Source organism: Carettochelys insculpta, chromosome 6 (genome assembly GCF_033958435.1).
Source record: "Carettochelys insculpta isolate YL-2023 chromosome 6, ASM3395843v1, whole genome shotgun sequence".
NCBI lineage: Eukaryota > Metazoa > Chordata > Testudines > Carettochelyidae > Carettochelys > Carettochelys insculpta.
The window spans coordinates 70,464,609-70,487,563 of NC_134142.1; the positions used below are offsets into that span (position 1 = coordinate 70,464,609).

At 48.5% G+C, this 22,955-nt stretch overlaps 1 protein-coding gene across 19 annotated transcripts in view; it reads right to left on the bottom strand.

Moving 5' to 3' along the window:
- GPHN (gephyrin) overlaps positions 1-22,955 on the bottom strand; it is a 535,600-nt gene that overhangs the window by 201,692 nt on the left and 310,953 nt on the right. For 10 of the 19 annotated variants that reach the window (XM_074998888.1, XM_074998882.1, XM_074998886.1 and 7 more), the window contains 2 exons: positions 13,416-13,688; positions 12,015-12,122 (listed from right to left, as the gene is read on the bottom strand). The exons of 1 other annotated variant lie outside the window; for it this stretch is intronic. In XM_074998888.1, the coding sequence (XP_074854989.1) occupies positions 12,015-12,122; positions 13,416-13,688 (381 nt within the window). The remainder of the gene's footprint in view (positions 1-12,014; positions 12,123-13,415; positions 13,689-22,955) is intronic. 8 more of the 19 variants (XM_074998890.1, XM_074998885.1, XM_074998894.1 and 5 more) reach the window with 1 other exon arrangement.

The window sequence follows — 22,955 nt, forward strand, 5'->3', positions numbered from 1 at the left end:
CAGTCAGCACATCGACACACATCTGACCAACCATCCTCTTTCATCCAGGTTTGGGACGGACATGGAGCCGGTGAGTGGAAGAATGGTGTTAGCAAGATTCGAAGCAAAACCATTCAACATCTCAGTCATTCAGGTGTATGCAGCCACGTCGGACAGTACGCAGGAAGAGATTGGGTTATTCTATAAAGACTTGCCAAAGACAGTGGAAGAGATACTGAAGAAAGATGTGTTGATCATTGGAGGAGATTGGAATGATGGGAAGTCCAAGAATAATGAGAAGATGGATAACATCAGTACAGCAGTGCCGAACTCTCCAAGGAGCGAATATAGAATCAGACCACAGTCTAGTGATCGCAAATCTCAAGATAAAACTCAAAAGAAAATACAAGACACAGTTTAAGAAAAGAAGAGATGTGGCGAGGCTATGTGAGGAAGAAACAGGGAATGCATACAGAGCAACGCTCAGAGAGAAGAGTAAGAATATCGCCACAGAGAAAGACTTAGATAAGAGAGTTGCAGGGATAGCCATTGCTATAAAAGAAGCAATTGAGCAGGCTGTTACAGAAGAAGAGAAGAACAATAAGAAGTGGATTACCCAGGAGACACTGAAGTTGGTTCAAGAGGAGAGAGCACTGAAGATCAGAAGAGCTGTTTCTGAGATGGCAGAACAGTAATATAGGGTGAAATGCATTGAGGTAAGGAAAGTAGCCAGAAAGGATAAGGAGAAATGGTTAGAGGAGCAATGTGAAGATATAGAAAGGTATTATGGCGAATGTAAGACCAGGGAGGTGTATAAGACAATTAGGAATATTAATAGGAAATGGCAACCAAAGCAGATGGTGATCAAAGATGAGAATGAACAAGTGCTCATGAACAGGGAGAAGATTGTGAAGCGATGGATGAGATATTGCATCAACCTATACAAAGCACAGTTGGACACCAGTGTCTCAGACGGACTGATTGAAGAACTGAAAGAGATATCTCCCCTAAGCATCGAGAGCGAGACCAATATTTTGAAGGAGGAAGTAGAAAAAGCAGTGAAATGACTAAACAACAAGAGCCCTAGAAATGATAAGATCACGGGAGAAATGATCAAATACAATGGAGAAAGCATGATTCAGAAAATACACCGACTATGTAATATAGCATGGAAAGAAGGGAAGGCGCCTAGGGAATGGACAAGATCTGTGCTAATGACAATACCCAAGAAAGGAAGTCATCTAGGCAAGGTGCTAATGATGATACTGATTGAGAGACTAAGATCACAGATAAAAGAATATCTAGCAAACGAGCAAGCCGGGTTCAGAAAAGATAGAAGTACCATACAAGAGATACTGGCACTAAGACTGATAGCGGACAAAGCTTGATGAAAGAACAAGAACATATACACTTGCTTAATCGATTTTCAAAAGGCATTTGACAGTATAGGTCAAAAAGTGACTTGGGCGGTGTTGGAGTGATACGGAGTGGATAGCAGACTGATACGATTGTTGAAGGATATCAATGACAATGCGGAGGCAGCAGTGAGAACATGCAGGGAGTTGGGAAGTTGGTTTAAAACAAGTAGAGGTAAGAGACAAAGAGATCCAATATCACCAAGTATCTTCATCGCACATCTGGAGAGAGCAATGGACAAGATCAAGGAAAAGGTAAAAGGCATACCTGTGCATGGGAAAAGAATTAACAACTTGAGGTTTGCAGATAGAAAGGTTACTCACTGTAGTAACGGTGGTTCTTCGAGATGTGTCCCCGTGGGTGCTCCACATTAGGTGTGGGGCTCGCCCGGCGCCGCAGATCGGATCTTCCAAGCAGTTTCTGCCGGACCGCGCATGCGCCGGTGCGCACCGCTCCCTTGCGCGCTTCCTGGCCACGTGCGCGATCCGGTCCCCGCCAGTTCCTTGACCAACCGCCTTCGATGCTCCTGCAAAACACTAAACAGAGATCCGAAGTGGGGAGGATGGGCGGGTAGTGGAGCACCCACGGGGACACATCTCGAAGAACCACCGTTACTACGGTGAGTAACCTTCCTTTCTTCTTCGAGTGTCCCCGTGGGTGCTCCACAGTAGGTGACTACCCAGCAGTAACCCAAGAAAGGAGGTGGGTAATCGGATTATGTGCAGCTTGTCCCCGAGAGGACTGCTGTCGAGAGACGGGTATCCTCTTGGAATACCCTGTGAAGGGCGTAATGTTTGGCGAAGGTGTCATAGGATGACCAAGTCGCCGCTGTGCAAATGTCTTTTAGCGCAACGCCCTTGAAAAAGGCTGTTGATGCCGCCACCGCCCTAGTGGAATGAGCACTGGGCATGGCCAGTAAAGGAGTCTTTTTGAGTTCGTAGCACATTTTTATGCAGGATACGACGTGCTTCGAGATTCTCTGCGAAGAGAGACCTTCTCCTTTTGATTTGGGAGCAAGAGAGACTAGGAGTCTATCCGTTTTCCGGAAGGATTTGGTCCTATCTATATAGAAGGCTAGCGCCCTCCTCACATCCAGGAGGTGTAGGTGCGCCTCTTTGTTAGAGTTATGAGGCTTTGGATAAAACGATGGTAAAACAATAGGTTCGTTAATGTGGAACTCAGAAGAAACTTTAGGAACAAAGGCTGGATGCAGCCGTATGGTTACCGCCTCCTTGGAAAAAACAGTGCAAGGTGCCGTTGCCATAACTGCCGCAAGCTCGCTCACCCTGCGAGCTGACGTGATTGTGAGAAGAAAGGTCGTCTTTATCGTAAGGAGGCGGAGGGAAACCGTGGCCAAAGGCTCGAACGGTGGTCCCGTTAGCGCATTAAGCACCAGGTCCAAGTTCCACGAAGGTGGAAGCGGTTTCCGAGGGGGGTATAGGTTTACCAACCCTTTGAGGAACCTGGTAACCATGGGATGGGTGAACACCGTGTGCCCTTCCTCTTCGTGTCTGAACGCCGAAATGGCGGCAAGGTGGACCTTTAACGAGGATAGAGAGAGTCCTCCTCTCTTGAGGTCCAGTAGATACTCTAATATTACAGGTATAGGCACCGAAAGGGGGGCTAGCTGTTTGGTAGAACACCATGCCGTGAAGCGAGTCCATTTCTGCTTGTAGGTCTTCCTGGTGGAAGTCCTCCTGCTACTTTCTAGGACTTGTTGCACTTCCTCTGTACATGTGCTCTATAGGGAGCTGAGCCATGGACTAACCACGCTTGTAGTCGCAGGCCTTGGGGGTGCGGATGCACTATGGACCCCTGGTCTTGCATGAGCAGATCCGGCGCCACCGGAAGGGGCATCGGTGGACGGTCCGACATGCGCAGGAGTAGGGGGAACCATTGCTGTCGATCCCACGTTGGGACTATCAGGATCATTAGGGCTCCTTCCCTCCTGGCTTTCTGCAAGACTTTGTGGATCAGCACTGTGGGAGGAAAAGCGTAAAGCAGGGGGCCCCTCCAGGAGATCGCGAATGCGTCCCCCAGGGACCCCCGTCCCAGTCCTGCCCTGGAGCAGAATCGTGGGCACTTCTTGTTGTGTTGAGTGGCAAACAGGTCTATCTGGGGAAAACCCCATGCGTGAAAAATCGATCGTAGCAGATCGGGACGGATCTGCCACTCGTGCGTGAGTGCAAAACGCCTGCTCAGCTGGTCTGCCTTCACATTGTGAGCGCCTGGTAAATACGAGGCTTTCAAGATTATATTGCTGGCGATGCACCAGTTCCATAACCGGACTGCTTCCACACATAAGGCACGGGACCGAGCTCCTCCTTGCTGATTTATATAAAACATGGTGGAGGTATTGTCTGTACTGATCCCGACTACTTTGCCTTGTATATGGTCTCGAAAGTGTCTGCAGGCGTTGAACGCTGCTCTGAGCTCCAGTATATTTATGTGCAGTGACTGCTCCGTGGAGGACCACAGCCCTTGCGTCACCTCTTCGCCCATGTGTGCTCCCCACCCTATGAGGGAGGCATCTGTAGTAAGAAAAACCGATATTTGTGGTTGGTGGAAGGGTACCCCTGTTAGCAAGATCTTGGGGTTTACCCACCATTGCAGGGATTTGCGCACCTCTGCTGTGGGTGACACCACCCTGTGAACGGTGTGTGCTGCCGGTTTGTATACGCTCGCCAGCCAGTGCTGCATGCTGCGCATGTGTAACCTGGCGTTCTGTACTACGAACGTCGCTGCTGCCATGTGGCCCAGCAGCTGTAAGCATGTCAGAACCGGCACCGTAGGGCTGAAGGTGATGACTTGCACGAGGGAGCCGATGGCCCGAAAGTGAGTCTCTTGTAGATACACTTTCTGTATGGAGGGGTGTAAATCCCCAGGGTCCTAAGTGTGGTTCTTGAATCTTTACTGGAATGAAGGACTGAGTCAGTTGATTCAGCAAACAGCTTCTGCGAGTCAAAGGGAAGATCGACTATCTTTGCCTGCAGATCCCTTGGTATACCCGAAGTCCGGAGCTAGGACTCCCTTTGCATCACCACTGCCGTAGCTGTGGAGCGTGCTGCTGTGTCCGCAACATCCAGGGCGATCTGAACTCCCGTCCTCGAGGCTGCGTAGCCTTCTTGCACGATGGCCTTGAGCACCGGTTTCTTGTCCTCTGGAAGCGAGTCCATGAGGGAGGTTAACCTAGTGTAGTTGTCGAAATTGTGGTTCGCTAGATGCGCTGCGTAATTTGCCATTCGCAACAGTAGTGTGGAGGAGGAGTAGACCCTTCTGCTGAACAGCTCTAGCTTCTTGGCATCTTTGTCTGTTCCCCCTGTCTTGAATTGAGATATCTTTGATCTTTGTTGCGACGACTCCACCACCAAGGAATTTGGTTGTGGGTGGCTGAACAGGAACTCCGTGCCCTTCGCCGGCACGAAGTATTTCTTATCCGCTCTCCTGTGGACAGGCGGAATAGTCGCGGGGGTCTGCCATATCATAGTGGCAGACTCCAAGATTGCTTCATCAAGCGGTATTGCTATTTTGGAGGCGGCCGGAGGTCTCAGATTTTTGGGGAGCTTATGGTGTTTCTCTTGCACCTTTGCTGTCTGGATGCCTTGCGTGAAGGCCACCCTCTTAAACAGCTCTTGAAACTGTTTGAGATTGTCTGGAGGATGGACGTCCCCCAGGGCCGTAGCCTCGTCCGGGAAGGAGAGTGAGGAACCACTAGGGTACGCCTCTCTGGACCCTTCCGGTTCCTGTTGGTGATGGTACATCCACTCGCTGGAAGCTTGAAAGGGAAAATCTCGGGGTTCCATAACCAGTTCCCCCTGAGATACTTGAGTCTCTGTCCCTGTTCGCGATTGCCCTCGGGGATACGGGACCGTCTGTGAGGATCTTTCCCTGGTAGACTGCTGGTGGTGTCTATGCCCCGCGTGATAGGGGCGACCATGGCAACATGGGCACTGCTCTTGGGAAGGTGACCTGGACCACTCCCTTGGTGCACACCCTCTGCGTCTGGGGGAGCAAGATTGTCGAGAGACCTGGGACACTGGAGAGAGCGATTTGTGATAGTACTCCAGCAGCTCAAACCCCAGGAAGGGTGAAGGTGGTCCCAGCCAGGGTGAGGCTGGTTGTAAAAATGGAGACGGGGGCTCCGGGTAGGCTAGGGGGGACCCCTGCCTTCTAGTTGGAGTCTGCAGCATGAGCGGAGGGCTGAGAGAAAGCAACTCTGCAGCCCTGTCTGGAGAGGGGCTGCGGTGCCTTGTTTTCTGTGCAGCCTTCCCCCTCCCTTGAGGGGGTAGCTCCGCCCCCTGACGTGTAGGGGATCTCGGCCCCGTCCGCGCCGCGCTCGGCACACTTATGGGCGGTGCCACACGGGCGGTGTCCTCCGGTGCCTGCAGGCTGCGTGCCTGCGCGCTCTGCACCGCCGGTTCCCCGGGGGTCGGTGCCGCTACCTGCGGTGCCGCCGGTACCGGCGCTTGTTTAGCTGCCGCCCTGCCTGCGGTGCGGGGCGGCTGTTTGATTATCGGAGGCTGAGCCGTCTCCACGTGGCTCTCCGTGCCGCCGCCGATCAGCTGTTGCTGCGGCTGGGGGCTGTGCGCTGCTCCCGTCCCGCTCGCTGTTGCTGCCGGCAGGGATTGGGCTGGGGAGACTTTCCTCCGTTTTTGCGCTGATGGGGTAAGGGAGGCAGCCTTCCTTTTATGGGCCCTGGAGGGTCCCTCCTGCTGCGGCCGCTCCGGCACGTCTGGCTGGAGGGCCTTGTCGAAGAGCAGCATTTTAAGCCGCATCTCCCTGTCCTTCCTTGCTCTGGCTGTTAATTTTGCACAGAAGGAGCATTTCTGCATGACATGGGACTCCCCAGGGCACCTTATGCAGTGACTGTGCCCATCAGACGCTGGCATTGCCTCTCGGCAAGACTCACATTTCTTGAATCCTGAAGAGGACATTGTTGGTGAGTCTTTTAGTTGCTAATGGGGTACTTAGCACCTTCTCTGTGCTGTTTTTCCCCCTGTCCGATAGCCTGCCGCGGCAGGAGGGCTAATGGCCCTAGGCTCCTGGCCTCTGGTGCTCCGCTTGTTACTAGGACTGGACTGAATGCCGTCCCGCTTGTTGTTTCTTGTTTTTTTTTTTTGAAAATAACAACTGGCTAACTTAACAGTAGACTAAGAACTTGAAAACTTTAAAGAAAAACAGTTAAAACCATTGAATATGCTAACTTGGCCGTAGCCTAGTCGGATTCCGTCTGCAGCCAACGGCGGTTAAGAGGAACTGGCGGGGACCGGATCGCGCACGTGGCCAGGAGCGCGCAAGGGAGCGGCGCGCACTGGCGCATGCGCGGTCCGGCAGAAACTGCTTGGAAGATCCGATCCGCGGCGCCGGGCGAGCCCGACACCTAATGTGGAGCACCCACGGGGACACTCGAAGAAGAAGATATAGTTATAATTGAGGAAGATGAGGAGAAGCTAGAGACAACGATGCAGGTGTTAAACGAAGAAGGGAAGTGGTACAGAGTGATTATGGACATCAATAAAACAAAAACAATGGTATTTGGAGATTAGGAAATAGGAAGGAAGATCAGTATCAGTGGTATTGAACTAGAAAATGTAGAGAAGTTCACATATCTGGGGAGCAACCTAACGTATGAGCTAGACTGTAAGAAGGAAAAAGATTTCAATAGCGAAAGCAAGAGCGAGTTTGAAAACGAGGGATAAGATCAGGAAAAGCAAAGCAATTAGCTTAAGAACGAAGCTGGGCATCTTGAAAATGTGTGTATTCAGCAGCATGTTGTACAGATGTGAGACATCGGTGATAATGAAAGATTCAGAGAGAGAAGTATTGGTGTTCAAAAGGAGTTTTTATAGAAAGATTCTGAGATTCTGAGAATAGGATGGATGCAGAAGGTCACCAATGAGGAATTATATAGCAAGATACAGCCAAAAGAGAATCTGCTGCAGAAGGTTATAAAACGGAAGCTACAACTATTTGGGCATATGTGCAGAATGAACGATTAATGAAAAATTTAGACCCTGGTATTGGGCATAATGGACAGTTGGAATAGGAGAGGCACACCCCACAGAGAATGGATAGATGATATAGTAGATTGGTGCGGAGCTAGTCTACAGAAACTAAGCCACTACGCACTGGACAGGGGAAGATGGAAAAAAATAGTGAGGGAGGCATCGGACACCAACGGATGCTGAGTCCACGGTTATAGACGATGATAATGAAGGCTGATATTATAACACTGTAGAAAGATAATCACTAAAGGTATGTGCGTTACTGAAAAGGAATTATCGCACCCTTTTGGAAAGAGAAACATCTGGGCTGGCTTTTATGTTCAAATTCGGCACATTAACACATGAGTTAAATCGTGATGGGAACTTTCTGAGTCACTATAGGGGCTTGTCTGCATACTTAGCTCAATCTAATTCTTCACCTTTCCCCCCACCCCTCCACTCTCTGATTTGTTCACCTTTATTATCTTTTTCTGATTTGTCCTCCTTGCTTGCTGTTTTTGGTTCTCTGTGCCTTAAATATTGAGTCTGTTCTGGTCTGGCTATGGTCTGAAGAAGTGGGTCTGTCCCACGAAAGCTCACCTAATAAACCATTTTGCTAGTCTTTCAAGTGCTACTTGACTGCTTTTTGTTTTGATAGTGTATAGACTAGCACGGCTTCCTCTTTGTTACTGTAGAAAGTGAGTCGACTTTTCTGTGGTTCACATTTGTACAGGGGCAGCCCCTCTGTTCCCCACAGGCCCCATGCAGTCAGGGTCTATCCCACACCCAACCACATCACATAGCTAGCCCCCAACCCAATAAAAGCACATGCCTGCAGCACAGTGAATACAATGTTTCCAGACAGCACTATGAGCCCTGGCTTGCGCACAGTGAGGGCTCCGAAGGCAGGAAAGATTTTTGTGGGCTTGCTGTCACCGGGGAGGGAAGTCTCATCCCGCAACAAAGATTTTCACAGGCTGGCTGTTGCTTGGGGGGGGGGGGGGAGTCTCCCCCTGCGGTAAAGATTTTTGGGGGCTGGCTGTCACTGGGGGGAAGTCTCTTTCTATGGGAAAGATTTTCAGGCACTGGCTGTCGCTGGAGGGACGTCTCTTTCCGAGGGAAAGATTTTGGGGGGTTGGCTGTCGCTGGGGGAAGTGTCCCCCACTGCAAAGATTTTGGGAGCTGGGTGTTGATGGGTAACAGATTACAGCTTGTGATATCCTGCACCCCCATGACACCCCTTATAGAATCGGGGGGAGGCAGGCCCCTACACTCACAGGCAATCAGGGCTGACTCCCCCCGGCCAGAGCAAACACACTGAAGAGGCTCTGTCAACTGGCCCTTCAACCAATTCCCCCACCTACCCCATAATACCTCTTATAGGATGTGGCGGGTGCAGATATCACAAGCTGTAAACTGTTCCTGTTTCAGAAGCTGGGGTACTTTCATGGATGGGGGGAAGGTGGCTGGAAGGTCAGTTGAGATGACAGTCACCTGGGTGATCCTCTCAAGTGGTATGGCAATTCCATGCCTGGAGTGCTAGTTGGCTTATCAGGTAGACGCCGTACCATTCTGCCCAGGTTGGAGTGCTTTCTAGGGGAGGAAAAATGGCTGAAGGGCCAACTGAGATGACACAGACACCTGGGCAATTCCAGGGCACAGATTCATTCTGGCATGTGGTAATTTGGCGAGCTCCATGCCCTGTGTTGGACACGTACGTGTAGTGAAGTGGGAAGCCAAAAATCCTGCAGCACAAATTGTCTTCTTTCCCCTGCCTGAGGGAGTTGGCTTTAGTTGTTATGGTTTGCACTTTCCTTCACTTTACCATCTTCCTCTTTCCTCAAGCTGTGCTCTGTTCCTGTAATATTTTCAAGAAGAATGTTTCTGGTTTCAAGTGGGAGTTTTTGGGGGCGGGGGGCAGGGAGTGGCTGGAGTGCCAGTTGAGATGGCAGAGTTATCTGGGTGATCCCAGGGCAGCATGACAGTCACGTGCCTGGAGTATTACACCTTCTGAAGACAGTCTATTTGGTTTTTCTTTGCCTGGGATTCCCTACTTTTTCTTCTTTCATTCTGAAAAATGGCCTTTTGCTTTCCACGGGAAGGGAATGAGGGTAATGCAATATGGGAAGATGACATCACATAACCACAACCACTTTTGGGGCCATTTTTTCCCCATACTGCACCAGCAAAAAACCCCACAATGCTATAGGGCTGAGGGAACTGTGCGATAAGTTCCCACAATGCACTGCTACAACAGTCAATGTTTGGCAATTTAGCATGACAGCAATAAGTTGACTTTGAGGCGACTTTGTGGGAGGTGAGGATAGTCAAATTTGAATTTATAAAACGCAGTGTTATAAAATCAATTTTAATAAAATCAAATTTACACCAGCATGTAGACATAGCCTCAGATTCAGGATGTAGACCAGAAGCTGAAGAGGATCCTAATGGGAGCAGAAAAAAATCCACTGATTGTTCTTTACAGGGGAACACATAACATTAGGACTCTGTCTACACAAGATGCATCTGTCAACAGAAGTAACTGTTGGAAGGGGTTTCCCAACAGAAGTTGTGTCGACAGATTGTGTCTACACATAAAAACAGATCAAAAGAACAATCTACTCTGTCAACAGAAAGCAGCCAGACTGCCTGGCCCTCTCTCAACAGAACAACTGATTGAAAGCTCTGCAAACAGGGCAGCCTGGTGAACTGGAAGCTCTGTCTGTTGACGAAAGGACTCCAGAGCGTCTAAACGGCAGTGTTGTCAACAGTTTCCTGTTGACAAAGGCGTAATACCTGAACACATAGTGGTATAACGCTGCTAGTGGATGTATCGAGTTTTGATGACAGACCGTCAACAAAGCACATTTTGTGTGTAGATGCTCCACAGGTTTTTCGGACAAAAGCCCAGTTTTGCCAGAAAAACCCTCTCGTAGACATAGCCTACTAGTTTAAGAACTTTACAAGGAGACAATGGATGAATGAAGTCTACACCAAGACCCTTGAAGAAATGATCTTCAGAGGGATTCTTCCTAGGCCCAGAGAAGGTAATTGATTGTGAAATAAGATTATAATGATCAGCTGTTACAAATATGAAACTGATAACATGAAAGGTTGAAATTCAGACACCCGGAGTGAATGCTGCATGTGAAACAGATTTAGGGCTATGTATAGCTGGAAATAATTGAGTTGAGGAGATGCAGCCTTGCTGTTTGAGCCTCAGCTGGCACAGGGTCATCAATCTGCCCCCATAGGGGTTCACAAAGAGCCATGGCAAGGGACACTGATGAACTTTCACGGCATACTTGGACAGTGCTCAGGGTACACTGATGGAAAATCAGCAATATAGATGCCCAGTGTAGTAGCATGAAGCAGAGGTGTCAGTACTCTTACAAGCTCACATACTGGACACAGATTTATCATCTGCTGGCTCCTTTCCCCATTTCATAAATTATTTTTTAAACATGTCACATCATGTCTGAAATGCACATGACTTTGACTACCACTTGTCTGAGGAGACAAAAAAAGTGAAAAACTGACTGCAACACTGTGCTGCCCTTGCCAGCAAGGCTAATGATAATAATGTCCAGAGAATTTTTTCCAGCTTGCTGTTTGATGACGTATGAGCAGGTCAGCTACTCTCAGTGTCTCCATACAATCGCTTTTCTTTGGTTTTGCTAGACTTAGCTATGGGCATGTTAAATTATATCTTTCTAATGCTCATCTGAGTTCATTCTTTTTCCTTGAAACCTAGACTGAAATATCTGGAGGTATGAAAATTGGTAGATTACATTGCAAGACTCTCAGCTACGGCCCTCTTAAATTGTCAGAGCAGTTGACTACCCTAAATCTGGACTTGTCTCATCACATCCTTCCTCACTTTTGCCAATTCACTGAAATTCAACAATATCTGTAATAAACATCCTTTCTATCCTGTGTCCTCAATTTTTGCCCATACATTGTGGGAAACCCTGAATCTAAACACAAAATACCAGAATTTAGTAGAAACTGTAAATAATTAAATGCAGTGCTGGCTCCTCTCCCCTTCCTCCTCCTGCAGCCATTCCTATGGCTGGGGCTGTCAAGGTGCCAGTACTCAGTAGCGGCTAGTACCAGCACAAGAAAAGCACTGATTAATCATAAAGAAAATGTGAATGGCTACTACAAAGACACACTCATTCGCAACATTCAGCAATGAAAAAAATTATTTAAAGAGGCAATACAACTTGATGGTGAAAAAGCCACCAAGACTCCAAGACTCCAAAGCAATAATTTTAAGGGATTATTTTAATTAGGTTGGATAACTTATTAATTATATAAAATATATGTGATGATGAAACTGACACAGACTTTATAGCAGTGAACATCTTGGCATCCAAATGATGACACTTCTTGACACAACCCACAATATCTGAATATTCTGAATATTTTGCCTGTAGGACAGATTTTTATTAAACTCTGTGTCCTTGACAGAATAGGCTCAGTGGCTTGTCATATACTTTATTTTTTAAAAGCACCACTGTATGTCTGCTACAATAAAACAAACAATAACCTCTCTTGATAGGATAGGAGAGGTGGCAGGCAGTATACTTGCAGATACTATTAATGCAAAAGCCTCTTGTAGCTGTGTCTTACCGGTTTTCCTGCACTGCCTGCTGCGTGATGGGAATAACAGATGAGACCCGGGATGGGCTGTTCACCTTTTGCCATGATAACAGCAGAACTGGTGTAGGATGGATGCTTCTAATGTACAATACATAACAGCTATGAATACAGTGACAGGAAAACATGAAACTATATAAGCAAAATGACTGAGAGGGAAAAAATGTGAATAGAGGTGGGACACTGAAATGCCAAATGCTTACAAACTTATATGAGCACAGTTAGTTTAGATCTCAGGTATTTTCTGTCCTTAAAAAATAGAACTAAATATTTAAGGCTCTGACCATTTACAAACACTAGCTAACTTAATTAGACAATACATTTAAATTTTTAATATTAACAAAACTTGCAACTTGCAGCTGATAATCTATAGCACTTTTTTTTTTTGGGTTCATGAGAAAATCATATTAGGTTGGAGGCATCATGGAAACATTCATCATTCCTGGGCTTCATCTTTTGGGAGCAGGACATTGCTATTGTGTATTAAATAAAAAAGTGGCATACTGTCCTTTTGATTAACTTAAAATGAATTCCTTATGTGCACACACTGGTTAACATTAATTTAAAAACAACATCTTAGCCAGCTGTAGGATGAATTAACGTAAATTACCTTTTGTAAGCTTCTAGGAACACATAAACCTTAAATATGAATAAATTGAAGGCATGGAACAACATTAAAGATGCAATGCTTCAATGAAAGCAATACTATTGATGCGGGGAAAAAAAAAGCCAAACCAAAAATGGTATTTTAGCCAGTTTCAACACCCTGACGTAAGCACTATTTGAACAAATTATTGCAAATCATTTTTTATACTCCAAAATTTCTAATTCTAGACTTGGTAATATTTGCCTAATCAAACTGTTTAAAGCAATGAAGTCTTAATAGTAATAAGACCTATTTGTTGAAGCAGAATTCCGCATTACTGTGCTCCAAGTGCACAGATATATATGGGGGAATACCAGTACCTTGGATAGATTTTTAGCTATGCTACTATATCTACCTGCTATATTTTCCCATCTTTGTTTCAAAATTCAATATTGTCCTTTTAAACAGAATACTGTGATAGCAAGAAATGAGGTAACACCAACTGGAGATAACAGAGGGCAGATGTTTTGAGAAAAACATTCTGCACTTCAGAAAGTCTTATTTTAAGTCCACAAAAACATTAAGATAATAGCCAGGCATGTGTAGTACCTTATGAAGTCTGACAACTACCAAAACAGGGCTCGCGTACTGTTGTGGATTTGGAAGGTACTGGTTTATGGACAATGTCCTTAGAATCCATCCAAGCATACTCAAATGCAATTGGATGTTGGTGGAAAGTACCTGAGATAGAAACCTAAGTGCTCCTTGTAAATATAACCCACACTCACCTTAGCTGCAATGGCTGCAGCAGTTATATGTGAGGATGAACTGTCTTCTGTTGAGGCAACTCCACTATCCTTCTTCTCTTCCTCCTCTTCCTCACATTGTACACCTTTGTCTTCTGTCTGTTTGTGTGGGCTGGTGGTTGGAGGAGGAGAAAGAGGAGGTGGCGGTGAAGGTAGGTCTTCAAGTTCATCATGTACCTCCTTCACTTTTACTATGGCATCCCGCAAAAGGTCAATGGCATGAGGTAGGGCTGGCAGTATAAACTGAAAACATTCCTATGTACAAGAAGAGAAATGACTATGAAGAGTTATCTGCAGAGGAAAATATGGGGTTGACTTCACTGTCATTGTGGAGTATTTGGACTCTGGATCAGATTTGTCATATGATGAAAAATTAATACCCAGCTGCTGACAGGAGGAGACAAAATCTAGTAGATTAATTGAAGGTGAATTGGGCACTATACGCTATTATTCACAGATGAGACTACTACATGGTGCAACAGTTAAACTAGCAGAAATTAGACAACCAATATTACAAACATAAATATCTAGGAAAGTAACAGGTCAGTCCCATCTTTCACACCATTCAGTAAGCAATCTACAACATTTTATATGGAATTCACAATCATTGACCAAACCACAGAACACACACCACAAATAACCAGTTTAAACAGATTTCAAAACATAAACAACCTTTTCTTTACCCATATAGTGACCTTACACTCAAACTGTCCCTGTTTTGTTCCTCTTATACCTTGAGAAAAACTCTTCAAATCCTTATTCACACCTTTAGGGATTTTTATGATCATGCTTTTATATAAGACATTAATTTTTACTCTTGAAATTTTCCTGTGGGCTGGTAGAATAATACACTATCAATAATGTCACCATAATTTCATATAATTTTAAAGTGACCATATAAAATCTATCCTGTAAACCTCCCTTCATCCTATATTTTTCTAAAATGTTGTGAGAAGTTTTCATTCTATGGCAGGAAAAATTGAAAAACTGCAGAAATCCTGTAACTGTATCTCTTACACATGTAATACTAGTCATAAGTATCACGTATTTCCACAACACAGACACAAAAGATTACCTATTTATTAGGAATATTTTAATAACATTTAAAACAATGTATTTGTCACAGATGCACAGGATCAGTGCTATGGCCAAGCTTTGGAACAGCCTCTAGGAGGAACCCTTTCAATGTGGCAGGACCCCCAGTTCTCCTCCAGGCTAAGCAACACGGCTTCGCTACTTCATTAGATTGTACTTCATGATCTTCAGCACTCCCACGTCATACCATAAGCTCTGTTCAGCAAGTGCAGCTAAGACAGATTCCTGGTAGAGAGCTGTAGATTCTTCAGGGATTAATGCACCTGATCAAGCATTTGCAGTTACATTCCAACAGCTTTGTCAAAACAGTAGTGAACAGAAACACAGCATAGGAAGTCTCTAGGTTAGCACAGAGAACTGAAGGTTAAAGCATATAGACCATTCTGGTTAAACCATCCACACTATGGTGAACCCCACTATTCAACGTATGTATGTTTGATGCTTGGTCTAGTCTAAATACTTAGTTAACTATAACTATGTTGCTCACTGGTGTGAAAAATTCACTCTCCTGAGTGATGTAGTTACACTGACCTTAACCGCCTGTGTAGACAATACAAAAAAGCAGTCATGTAGCACTTTAAAGACTAAGAAAATAATTTACTAGGTGATGAACTTTTGTGGGGCAGACCCACTTCTTCAGATCTAGAAATTCACACATCCAAGGCTTTCGTTTTCAAGCTTGGGAATACTGAACAACTTCCCTGTTGACAGGTGGGGAAATCTGCATCCCTCTGGATCAGAGGTTGCCAGTTGTCAGTGTTGTGCCATTGTCTTCTCAGATGCTCCATCTTTATGGGGACTAAACGACAGATAGCTAAATACATCCATACTCAGATCACTTAGGCTTTGTCTACACTACAACATTAAACTGATTGAAATTACACCAATGTACAATTGCCCTACTGTTGCATGTCCACACTATGCTCTTTGTGTCACCATGTTATATTAGGTGACTACCAAGTTGCACCCAAGGAGGTGTGCTTGATGTTCATGGATGGTGGGACTGTAAAAAGAGAAGTTACTCACCGTAGTAACGGTGGTTCTTCAAGATGTGTCCCTGTGGGTGCTCCACCACCCGCCCATCCTCCCCGCTTCGGATCTCTGTTTAGTGTTTTTCAGGAGCATCCGAGGCGGTTGGTCAAGGAACTGGCGGGGACTGGATCGCGCACGTGGCCGGGGACGTGCAAGGGAGCAGCACACGCCGGCGCATGCGCGATCCAGGAGAAACAGCTGGAGGAATTCCGATCTGCGGCGCCGGGCGAGCCCTACACCTATTGTGGAGCACCCACGGGGACACATGTCGGGCTCGCCCGGCGCTGCAGATTGGAATTCCTCCAGCAGTTTCTCCTGGATCGCACATGTGCCGGCGTGCACTGCTCCCTTGCGTGTCCCCGGCCACGTGCGCGATCCGGTCCCCGCCAGTTCCTTGACCAACCTCCTCGGATGCTCCTGAAAAACACTAAACAGAGATCCGAAGCGGGGAGGATGGGCAGGTGGTGGAGCACCCATGGGGACACATCTCGAAGAACCACCGTTACTACAGTGAGTAACTTCTCTTTCTTCTACGAGTGTCCCCATGGGTGCTCCACAATAGGTGACTCCACATGTGCAGTAACCCAAGTAAGGAGGTGGGTAATTGGTTTATGTGCAGCTTGCCCCCGAAAGGACCACTGTTGACAGACGGGTGTCCTCTTGGTATACCCGATGTAGTGCATAATGTTTGGCGAAGGTGTCATAGGATGACCAGGTCGCCGCTCTACAGATGTTCTTTAACGCGATGCCCTTGAAGAAGGCTGTTGACGCTGCCACCGCCCTGGTGGAGTGAGCCCTAGGCGGGGCCAGCAAAGGAGTCTTTCGAAGTTCATAGCACATTTTTATAGAGGACACAATGTGCTTTGAGATTCTCTGTGAAGAGAGACCCTCTCCTTTTGACCTGGGAGCGAGAAAGACTAGAAGTCTGTCCATTTTCCGGAAGGACTTAGTTCTGTCTATGTAGAAGGCCAACGCCCTCCTCACGTCCAGGAGATGTAGGCGTGCCTCCTTGCTGGAGCTGTGAGGCTTCAGGTAAAACGAGGGTAAAACTATTGGTTCGTTAAGGTGGAACTCTGAAGAAACTTTTGGAACAAAGGCTGGGTGCAGCCGTAAAGTTACCGCCTCCTTTGAGAATACTGTGCAGGGCAGCGTTGCCATAACTGCTGCGAGCTCACTCACCCTGCGAGCTGACGTAATTGCAAGGAGGAAGGTTGTTTTTATCGTAAGGAGACGTAGGGGAACTGTGGCTAAGGGTTCAAACGGTGGGCCTGTTAGCATGCTGAGCACCAGGTCCAAGTTCCACGATGGTGGAAGCGGTTTCCGAGGGGGGTACAGGTTTACCAGCCCCTTCAGAAACCTGGTAACAATAGGATGGGCAAATACTGTGGGCCCTTCCTCTGCATGCTGAAAAGCAGATATAGCGGCGAGGTGGACTTTTAGTGAGGATAGGGAAAGCCTGCCCCTCTTGAGGTCCAATAAGTATTCTAGTATTACAGGTATAGGAACGTCAAGGGGAGCTAACTGCTTGGCGGAACACTAGGCAGTGAATCGAGTCCATTTCTGCTTGTAGGTCTTCCTGGTGGAGGTCCTTCAGCTACTTTCCAGGACTTCTTGTACTCCCTCCGTACATGTGCTTTCTAGGGAGCTGAGCCATGGATTAGCCATGCTTGTAGGCGCAGATCTTGAGGGTGTGGGTGCACTATGGACCCCTGGGCCTGCGTGAGTAGGTCCGGCGGCACCGGAAGGGGGAGCGGTGGGTGGTCCGACATGTGCAGAAGCAAGGGGAACCATTGCTATCGATCCCGCGTTGGGACTACTAGAATCATGCGGGCTCTCTCCCTTCTGGCTTTCTGCAAGACCTTGTGGATGAGCACTGTGGGGGGAAACGCGTAAAGTAGGGGGCCCTACCATGAAATTGCGAATGCGTCCCCCAGGGACCCCCCGCCCCACTCCTGCCCTGGAGCAGTACTGGGGACACTTCTTGTTGTGCTGAGTGGCAAACAGGTCGATCTGGGGAAACCCCCATGTGTGAAAGATCGGTCGTAGCAGATCGGAGCGGATCTGCCATTCGTGCATGAGTGCAAAGCGCCTGCTCAGCTGGGCTGCTTTCACGTTGTGAGCGCCTGGCAAATACGAGGCTTTCAACGTTATATTGTTGGCGATGCACCAGTTCCACAGCCGGACTGCTTCCGCACATAGGGCACGGGATTGGGCTCCCCCTTGTCGATTTATATAAAACATAGTGGAGGTATTGTCTGTATTGATCCTGACTACTTTGCCCTGTATGTGGTCTTGAAAATGCTTGCAGGAGTTGAACACTGCTCTGAGCTCCAGTATGTTTATGTGCATTGACTGTTCCGCAGGGGACCATAGTCCTTGCGTCACCTTGTCGCCGATGTGTGCTCCCCATCCTATGTGGGAAGCGTTGGTAGTAAGAAAAATAGAGATTTGTGGTTGGTGAAAGGGTACCCCTGTTAGCAGGTTCTTGGGGTTTACCCACCATTGCAGGGATCTGTGCACCTCTGTCATGGGCGATACCACCCTGCGGACAGTGTGGGATGCCGGTTTGTGGACCCTCGCCAGCCAATGTTGTAGGCTGTGCATGTGCAATCTGGCATTTTGCACCACAAACGTCGCCGCCGCCGCCGCCATGCAGCCCAGCAGCTGCAAGCACGTTAAGACCAGCACCGTGGGGCTGTATGTAATGACTTGCACCAGCGAACTGATGGCGCGAAAGCGGGCGTCGGGTAGATACACCCTTGCTGTGATAGAGTTTATACGTGCCCCTATAAACTCTATGTCTTGTGTGGAGTCGGTCTTTGACTTCGTGAGGTTGATGACTAGGCCCAGCGAAGAAAACGTGTCCGCTGTTACGCATATCATGTGTAGGACCTCTGCCTTTGAGGCCCCTTCCAATAGGCAGTCGTCCAGGTATGGAATATAAATACCCCCTGTCTGTGCAGGTAGGCTGACACCACTGCCAGGGTTTTGGTAAAGACTCTGGGGGACGAGGAGAGGCCGAATGGGAGAACCTTGTACTGGAAATGCTCCTTGCCGACCATAAAACGGAGGAAGCGCCTGTGTGCCGGGTGGATCGTTATATGAAAGTAAGCATCCTGTAAGTCGAGGGCTGCAAACCAATCTCCATCGTCCAGTGCCGTGAGTATGGAGGTGACTGTGATCATCCGAAAATGTTGTTTGCGCAAGTACCAGTTGAGGCCCCGAAGATCTAAGATGGGCCTCCAGCCTGCTGTTTTCTTCTCTGTGAGGAAGTAGCGTGAATAAAAGCCTTTCCCCTGGAATTGCTCCGGCACTCGTTCCACCGCCCCTATGAACATAAGATGGTCCACCTCCTGTTTGAGTCTTGCCTCGTGGGAAGCATCCCTGAGGTGGGGCCTGGGAGGAGGTTTCGGCGGTGGGAGCGACTGCAAAGGGATCGCCTAACCCGTGGCTATGATCTCCAGTACCCATTTGTCTGCGGTGATCTTTTGCCATTGGGAGTGAAACGGTCGGAGGCGATGATGGAACATGAGCTGGGAATCGCATTGCACGATGGTAGTGATAGTGCAGCCCTCGACATGCCCGTCAAACTTGTTGCCTTTGGGCCTGCCCCGAGGATGCACGGCTTTGTTGAGAACGTTGCCTGGGAGTTCTGTACTGTTGCTGCTGTTGATGTCGCCCTTGGTTGTAGCCCCGTTGGTACGGGTATCGTCTTTGCTGAGGGTAATACTTTTTCTTCCTATATGGAGGGGTATAAATACCCAGAGTTCTAAGTGTAGCTCTGGAGTCCTTACTGGAGTGGAGGACTGAGCTGGTTGAGTCTGCAAACAACTTCTGTGTGTCAAAGGGAAGATCCACAATCTTCGCCTGTAGATCCCTCGGGATACCCGATGTCTGGAGCCAGGATTCTCTACGCATGACCACTGCTGTAGCTGTTGAGCGTGCCGCCGTGTCCGCCACGTCCAGGGCGATCTGGACTCCCGTCCTCGAAGCTGCGTAGCCCTCTTGCACAATTGCCTTTAGCACCGGCTTCTTATCTTCCGGAAGCGAATCCATGAGAGAAGTAAGCCTGGAGTAATTATCAAAATTATGGTTCGCTAGATGTGCTGCATAGTTTGCCACTCTCAATAGCAGGGTGGAGGAGGAATATACCTTCCTGCCAAACAGCTCTAGCTTCTTGGCATCTTTGTCTGAACCCCCCGATTTGTACTGAGAAGTCTTTGATCTCTGCTGAGACGATTCTACCACCAATGAGTTTGGTTGTGGGTGACTAAAAAGGAACTCCATGCCCTTCGCCGGGACGAAGTACTTCTTATCTGCTCTCTTGTTCATAGGCGGAGCGGAGGCCGGGGTCTGCCATATGGTAGTGGCTGACTCCATAACGGCTTCGTCGAGCGGGATAGCGATTTTGGATGAAGCCGGGGGTCTCAAATTTTTCAGGAGTTTGTGATGTTTCTCCTGCACTTCTGCCGTTTGGATGCCTTGCGTGAAAGCCACCCTTTTAAACAGCTCCTGAAACTGTTTGAGGTTGTCCGGGGGAGCAATGTCCCCGGGGGTCGTGGCCTCGTCAGGGGAGGACGAGGAGGAACCACTAGGGTAAACCTCCCTCGAACTCTCAGGTTCCTATGGCCGATGGTACACCCGCTCGCTGGAGGATTGCGAAGGAAAGTCTCGGGGTTCTAAAATTAACTCTCCTTGAGATAGCTGTGTTTCCGTCCTCGGCCGGGAGTGTCCACGGGGGTATTGGACGGCCAGGGGAGACCTGCCCCTAGGTGTAGGCCTGGGGTGTCTGTGTCCAGCATGATAAGAACGACCATGGCAGCACGGGCACGGGTCTGGGGATGGAGACCTGGACCACTCTCTGGGTGCATACCCCCAATGTCTGGGAGAGCGAGATCTCCGCAACGATACAGATAATGGTGAAGCTGGTTTGTGATAGTACTCCAAGGGATCCAATCCCAGAAAGGGCGAAGGTGGCCCAAGCCATGGTGACGTAAGTTGGAGGAATGGAGGAGGCGGCTCTGGATAGGCTGGTGGAGACCCAGATCTTCTGGGTGGCGTGTGCAGCATAAGGGGAGGGCTTGTTGATAGCAGCATTGCAGCCCTGTCCGGAGAAGGGCTGCGGTGCCGGGATTTTGCTCTTGCCTTTCACCTCCCCTGTGGGGCTGGCACCGCCCCCTCCTGTGCCGGGGATCTTGGCCCTGCTATCGGCACCGCGCTCGGCCCGCTCAGCTGCGGTGCCGCGCGGATAACGTCCTCCGGTGCCTGCAGGCTCCGTGCCTGTTGGCCCTGCACCGCTGGTGCCGCAGGGGTCGGTGCCGGCGCTTGCCTGGCCACCGCTCTAGGTGCTGCGTGTGCCGGCTGTTTGGTAATCGGAGACTCAGCCTCTGCCATGTGCGCTGCTGTACTGCCGCTTGTTTGAGTATGCTGCTGGGGGCTGTGTGCTCCGCCCGTCCCGCTCGCTGAGACCGCCGGCAGGGATTGGGCTGGGGAGAGCTTCCTCCGTTTCTGCACCGAGGGGGTGAGGGAAGCCGCCTCCCTTTTGTGGAGCCCAGAGGGCCCTTCTGGTTGAGGCCTCTCCGGAAAGTCGGGCTGGAGAGCCTTATCGAACAGGAGCATTTTCAGCCGCATTTCTCTGTCTTTCCTGGCCCTGGCTGTGAGCTTAGCGCAGTGGGAACACTTCTGGGTAACGTGTGATTCCCCCAGGCACCGAATGCATTCGCTATGCCCATCGGAGGCCGACATAGCTTCACGGCAGGACTCACACTTTTTAAAGCCTGAAGAGGACATCGCGGTGAGTCTTTTTGTTGTTAATAGGGCACTTAGCACTTAAGTCGTGCCTGTTTACCCGTCGCGGACACCGGCCTGCAGTGGCGGGAGGCCTACTGGCCTTCACGTCCACGCGTCTTCTCCGCTCCTCTCTCTCTTTTTATTATATATTTTTATTTTTTTTTTACTCTCTTGCTTTCTCTCTCTCTTATTTTTTTTTTTTAGAAAGAAAAAAACAACAATTTACACGTAAAACTCTAGCTAATCTGACTCTAGCCATAGCCTGAGCGGATTCCGTCTGCATCCGATGGCGGTTGAGAAGGAACTGGCGGGGACCGGATCGCGCACGTGGCCGGGGACGCGCAAGGGAGCGGCGCGCGCCGGCGCATGCGCGATCCAGGAGAAACTGCTGGAGGAATTCCGATCTGCAGTGCCGGGCGAGCCCGACGCCTATTGTGGAGCACCCACAGGGACACTCGTAGAAGAACTGTTCTTCCAAATCTGGCATCACCTCCAGCCTGTTGGGAGATTGCGCAGTGGAAAGAGATGGTATATATCAATGACCGCCTGCTGCTCTGCAAGTGTCCTGGATCTGGACCTTATACAGAAACACCTCTGATGAAGCCTGAGCTCTTGTCAAATGGGCAATCAAGATGGCAGGTGGTATAACACCTCCCTTTTCAGAGCATACGTGAATGAAGAAAAGGATCCAGGATGGAATTCTCTGGGCAGAAACTGGCATTCATCCTATCTGCTACTGCCGCAGAGTTGCACAGATTTATGAAACAGCGTGACCCTTTCTATATACAGAAAGCCACAGCACATCTAATATCCAGCACATGGAGACAACATTCTTACATATTCGTGTGCATTTTAGGGAAGAATATTAGCAGGAAAATTGCCTGATCACTGTGAAAATGCAAAACCATCTTCAGGAGGAACATGTGATTGGGGATGAAGTTGCAGCTTGTCCTTAACGAACACTGTCTGACATAAGCAGCTTGAGTAGAAAGTTTCCTATTACCTAACAAGACTTCTGGAGTTGTTCTCAACAGGCTACCTCCACTATAATTAACCATGGAGCCTCCATGTGGTCAGGTGGGGGTTCTTGAGGTTCATGTGGAGCAACTGGCTGTGATTTTGTGAGATCGGGTCTGGGAGGGGAGGGACTGTCAATGGGTTTGCTACTGACATGTTCAATAACATGCTGAACCAGTGCTGATGCAGCCATGCAGGGTCTATAAGAACCCTTGTTTGTCCACTTGACTTTCAGCAGGATTGCGTGCACAATATAAACGGTTGGAAACACATAACAGGTGTTTTGTCCATGGGAGTAGAAAGGCAACCGTGAGCAAGCCCTGGCTGTGATCTGTAGTGAGTAAAAATGCTGTTATTTTCCATTCTGTTAGTTGCAAACAGGCCTACAAAAGGCAATCTGCCAGAGTCTTGCAGGCTTCTGGAAGGCAAGAAGCTTTGAGGGTGGATGGAGTGTTTCATGCAGAAATTCCACAAACAGATGGCCTCTTGACAAAGGATGGACAAGCATGCTCCTCCTGGCCAGTTGATGTGAAACATGGCAGCCATGTTGTCTGAATGTACTTGCACAACCTTAAAATAAAATATACG